At 37.9% G+C, this 5,849-nt stretch overlaps 1 protein-coding gene across 2 annotated transcripts in view; it reads left to right on the top strand.

Annotated features, from left to right (window-relative positions):
• Nucleotides 1-3,884: 3,884 nt before the first annotated feature.
• LOC113472064 (dual specificity mitogen-activated protein kinase kinase 3-like) overlaps nt 3,885-5,849 on the top strand; it is a 10,975-nt gene continuing 9,010 nt past the window's right edge. Inside the window, exon 1 of one of the 2 annotated variants that reach the window (XM_026831621.1) lies at nt 3,885-4,267. In XM_026831621.1, the coding sequence (XP_026687422.1) occupies nt 4,028-4,267 (240 nt within the window). In that variant the 5' untranslated portion in view covers nt 3,885-4,027. The remainder of the gene's footprint in view (nt 4,268-5,849) is intronic. The other variant, XM_026831620.1, reaches the window with a different exon arrangement.

Raw genomic sequence — 5,849 nt, 5'->3', positions numbered from 1 at the left:
CCGCGCGCCGAGAGAAAAAATTAGTCAGTTTGTGCATGCAGGGGAAGGAACAAGATGACAAGCAACAAAATGGCAACACGATTTACTGAAGGAAGTACCCCAACAGTGTTGTTAAATACCAAAGAACCCATAAGAAGGACAAGGTATATTGAAGCCAACTCAAAACGCGAGCGCCCCTATCAATGATGACTGACATTGACGCTGAAATGGGATAACACAAGAAGCTTAATCTTTAGAGGTAGCCAAAAGAAACATTGGAGAAAAGAAATGGAAGAGAAATGTAGGAGATGGTTCGATGAGGAGGCCCAGAAAGCATCATTGAGAAGAAAAACAATTGCCAGACAAAAAATGTGCGATGGAATGTGAACACCCCGAAACAATGCAGAAACCTACCGAACCGATCGAGACCTGACGAGAAGCAAAAAAAAAGTCCTAAAAGCGAAACGAAAAGAACGCCTCTAAAACAGAAAATTAAAAGAAATAGACGAGTTGACAAGGAAAATGAAACAAAGAAAGTTTATGCTGCGAAAACAGAATGAAGGAAAGGTTTTCAACCCAGAATTATACATGCCAGATAGTGAATGGTGAAATAATAACAGATAATGAGAATTCTTGAAGAGATGACACACACTTCAAAGATCTACTGGAAATGAACGAGGAGGACTGAACCACCTCTATAGCAATGACCAGGTCGATTGAGACGAAGACCAGTAAATAAACCTACACTCCAGGAAATACGGAAAGCGAAATGAAGGATGGAACAACAGCGCACCTGCGGGAAGACGACATCAGTGCTGAGTTATTAAAGTATGGAGGAGAAACCACTGACCACATGATGTTGGAGATTATCGAGATGATCTGGGAAAAAGAGAAGATGCCAGAAAAGTGGACTACCGGTGTATTGTGTCCTATACACAAGAAAGGTGCTAAAACAGATTGCAACAACTACCGAGGCATCATGCTGTTAAACACAGCTTATAAAGTCCTTACCTCCATACTAAACGGTAGACTGAAAGAATTAACGGAACACAAAATAGGGGAATATCAGTGTGGATTTAGAAAAGACAAAGGAACAGCCGATCAAATCTTTGTTATGCGACAGATAATGGAGAAATGTAATGAACATGATATCGACCTTCACATTTTGTATATTGACTTCCAACAAGCATTTGATCTCCAAAGACACAAAGTAGAAGAAGCATTAGAAGACCTGGAAGTACCCAAAAAAATGATCAACCTGATAATGATGACTATGAAGGGATCCAAGGCTCAAGTCAAAGTAGATAACCGACTAAGCGACCCTTTTGACATCAATAAGGGAGTAAGACAAGGTGATGGGTTATCTGCAACACTATTCATCATCGTTCTTCACTTTGTTATCAAACACATAGATCAGCGAGGCACAATATTCAACAAGTCCACACATATATGTGCCTATGCTGACGACATTGGACTAATAGCAAGAACCAAAGCAAGACTTGTGGAGGTGTTCAAAGACCTAGAAGAGAAAGCAAAAGAAGTAGGACTCCTAATAAATACAGAAAAAACAAAGTATATGTTCATGACAGCGGACAAGACACGAAGGAAACCAGTAGACTTGACGATAGGACAAAGAACATTCAAAGGAGTCGCAACATTCAAATATCTTGGAAACCTCATCGACAGCGAAGCACAATGTTCAACTTCTATCAAAGACCGAATTCAAACTGGGTTTAAAGCGTATTATGCCAATCTAAGTCTAATGAAGAACAAACTCCTCAACCGCTCTGCCAAGATGAAAATTTACAAAACCCTCATTCGACCAGTAGTGACATATGGCAGTGAAACTTGGACGCTGACTGAAGCTGATAAAGAAAGGCTAAGAAGATTTGAAAGGAAGGTTATAAGGAAGATATATGGAGGTGTAAAGGAAAATGATGTATGGAGGATCAGATACAACGTCGAGTTAAATGACATCCTGGAAAATGAAGACATTGTCAGATTCATCAAATCTCGCAGAATTCAATGGTTTGGACACATACAACGTATGGATAACTCCCGAATACCTAAAAAAGTCCTAAATGCAAAAGTATACAACACGAGGAGAAGAGGGAGACCAAAAATGCGATGGATTGATAATGTCATCAATGATCTTCAGACAATGAAAATCACAGGATGGTGCTCTCTTGCCAAGGACAGACATCTTTGGAGGTCCATTGTGGAGGAGGCCAAGGCCCACATCGGGCTGTAGTGCCGTATGGTAAGGTAAGGTAGGAGAAGAAGAGGAAGAGGTATCTCAGAGTGTCCGGTGGAAAAGATAAAGATTCAAGATGTCAAGTGAGGTAAGGAGGTGAAGGTAAAAGTTTGTACCGATATCAGCAAAGTCAGGCGACGAACTAAGGAGTCCTTATTTACAAACTTATAAGGAGTCACATCACGTCAGTAGAAGTCATGGGGAGTCGAAAAGATGTAGTTCAAAGTTTTCCCACATAATATTGTAGGTAATCTCGTTCATGATTCACGTGACGTGAAAGTAGTGTGACTGTCCTGAACGAAATTGGTGATTCTCATGATTTTTTTTTATTATCTCAGAAAAAACTATGAAAATTAAAAAAAATATTGAGACTATAACGAAGAAAATGCGTTCACTAGATCGTGAGATACAGCTCTCGGAACATGAGAGTCTCAAGCCCGCCGATATCATACCTAGCGACAACACTGTACTCCTGTGATGACGTCATCTACCAATATCGTACGACGCGCTGTGGGCTTATTACCATAGGGATTTGGGTTAGGGGCTCAAATAGATCGAATAGGTACCTATCTACGCATTTTGTTATCACTATTTTTCAATATCAGCTTAGGTACTTATACCTATTTTCAAATTTAGATATTTTCATTCCATTTTTTTTTATCATGCACTTATTCAAGTAGTTACTTTTTCGTACATGTACATTTTTTTTAAGGGGTTTGACAGAGTGAACTGTAACTGCTATGGTCTTATCGTCCCGAATTCGAAGAGAGAAGGAAGACAGGATAGGAGAAAGCCAGCCGTTTCCGAGAACGAACATTATCCCATCAGGATAAAATCCGCCCTGGGCGGGAATCGAACCCGCGGCCTAGCGCTTACAAGGCAGACGCACTACCAACTAAGCTAAGTAGGCTGGCACATTTATTTCGATCGAGAAGAATAATATGAATAGTATGATCTCCACATACCAAACATCCCTGCTCAAAGTTCCGCTTTATGTAAACACTACCTACGTAGGTACCTACCTATATGATAATAATAGTGCTTATTTTTACTGCTCGCATAGGACTGATAAGTCCCTTTACTCCAGCAGTAGGCTACTACTATTATTGTGGTCAAATTCTCAAATTATATTGAGGATAAAATTCCATACCTCGGCTGGGATTGAACCCACGCCTTCCTGTTAACCAGTCGAGCGCCTTGACCACTACACCACCACAGGATACTTAGAAAAACAGTCAAATTAGCAGATACAAAACGCAAAAACCAAAGAAAACGATGTGATCAGATTAGCAAGAGCCAGAGGAATTTCTTTTTTTCATGGTTGGTTACGTCCCACGCAATGTTGCCAAGCGTAGGGCGCATTTCTAAATTTGAATCTCATTATTTTTCCCGCGCACACTTTGGGGACGAATTTCTTAGAGAAGAAATACTTTTTTTAAAAAAAATCTTTTCGGATTATTTATTATTTTTGACGATCTTTACGAAAAAAATACATTTGGACAGTTATATTTTTCATGAGAATCATCAATTGAGAACCAGCATTTTGATTTTCAGCAGACACGAAAAACTGTGAATGCAGGCTTGGCCTTAATTTTCTGATCTCACCACTTTTATAGGCCGACATTTTTTGGATAGGAACTTGGCCTTTTTTTCACATTTGTGTTTTTGTGGGGGATACACCCTTCATCTTAGATTAAGCTTAAAATCTGATGTTCTAATCAACCAATCAGCAATCAGCTTGTTTGATCCAAGGTTAAATAATAATTTAATCTCTGAAGGTGGCCCCGATCATTAATGTTTGTTTCTCTTGAAGCCAGGAGGCGCCCAGGACTAAGCTTGCAAGTTTCAGCAGTAGAATCACCTGCAGTTTCTATTCCAAGTAATCTGGACAAGAAAACTACCATCACAATCGGGGACAAAACATTTGTTGTGGAAGCAGATGACCTGGTGAAAATCTGTGATCTTGGCAGGGGAGCATATGGAATTGTGGAGAAAATGAGGCATGTTGCCACAGGGACTATGATGGCTGTTAAAGTAAGCAATACCTCTAATATATGTATAACAAGCGGGGCCCGCGTCCCTCCGGGAATTTTTCGATCTTGGTTAAAGAAAATCAGTATTTATGTACCTACCTTTTTTATTTAATATTCAGTTTATTATTATTCTTGATTTGATTTTTTGATTCTTATAGGAAAAAAATTCATAGGAAAAAAATTATAATTACAATCGTAATCACAGGAAAAAATGTGATTACAATCGTAATTATAATGATTTTCTAAATACAAATGTAATTGTATTCATACTTATGATTACGATTATGATCGTAATCATAATCACATCTTCAGAGTATGTGATTATAATCATAATTATGATTTTTTTTGCCCATCACTGTCTGGGTCATTTTCCTAACTTCGGCTTCGTTTCCGAGAAACGTCCAAAAAACCACTTGAAAAAAAAATACCTACATGAGTTTTACATACTATGTAAGCATGTAAAAAAAAGGAAGAAAAAGAGTAAAAGGAAAGAAAGAAAACTGGATAAATATGCTCTCAACTAAGGACTTCCCTTTAACACAAACGAAAGAAAAGGAATGCTACCCATAATACAAAGGTCATACAACATTATGACCTTTAGTATGGGTACCTAATCTAACTTTAATTTGAAGATAAGTAATCCATCCTTAAGATATTTCATATTAGGTATATTTTTAGTCATTTATTAATTATCAAACTGTGGATTATTTAACATGTATTGTATTAAACATATTTCTAGACATGGTCTTCACTTGACTGGAGTGGATTATGGACTGTCCCCTATCTGATAGACGTTAAAAAAAAAAACAAGACTAAAGATAAAAGGACAGACGAGTTGATATATTTCGACCATTACTATGGCCATCTTCAGAACAACTAAATAAAAAATTACAAAAATTTGAAAATCCGCGCTAAGACGACACAATCGCTACTAGCGGTGAAAATTGAAACTAGAAAAGACAAGAATGGGGCTGTTAAACAAAATTTTAGGAAAATTAATGATAAGATACAAAGGAGATTATGGAATAAAATATACCCGAACAACATAAAATGTGGGTGGCCCCTTTACAAACATCCCAGGGACCCCCCCCCCTAAAAAAAAAAAAAAAAAAAAAAAAAAAAAAAAAAAAAAAAAAAAAAAAGGGGGGGAGGAGAGAAAAAAAAAGAAGAAAGTAAAAAAAAAAGAAAAAAAAAAAGAAAAATTAACTATATATATGTAGTTTTATATAATATAAACCCTGTTTTTGGGGTGGTTGTTTTTTTGTGGTTGTTGTTGTTGTTTTGGGGGGGGGGGGGTCCGCCTTGGTGATGTTGTGCGTAAAGGGGGCCACGCGCACCGATTTTATTTTGTCTTCGTGGCTATATTTGGGTCGATTGCCATATCTGCCTTTGTGATCTTTTACCAGTTATATGGTTCCTAAAAAATTTTGTTCGTAACAGCCCATTCTGTGTCGTTTACTATGTTTGAATTTTGCACCGCTGAGGGAGGGCGTGTGTTCGTCTTATGCGGAATTGTTGTTCAAATGTTTTTGTAATGTTTGAGGTTAGTTTGTGCTGAGGAGGGCGCGTATTGTGATAAGTGT

Source organism: Diaphorina citri, unplaced genomic scaffold (assembly GCF_000475195.1).
Source record: "Diaphorina citri unplaced genomic scaffold, Diaci psyllid genome assembly version 1.1 scaffold3775, whole genome shotgun sequence".
NCBI lineage: Eukaryota > Metazoa > Arthropoda > Insecta > Hemiptera > Psyllidae > Diaphorina > Diaphorina citri.
This window is presented reverse-complemented; position numbering and strand designations above follow the sequence as displayed.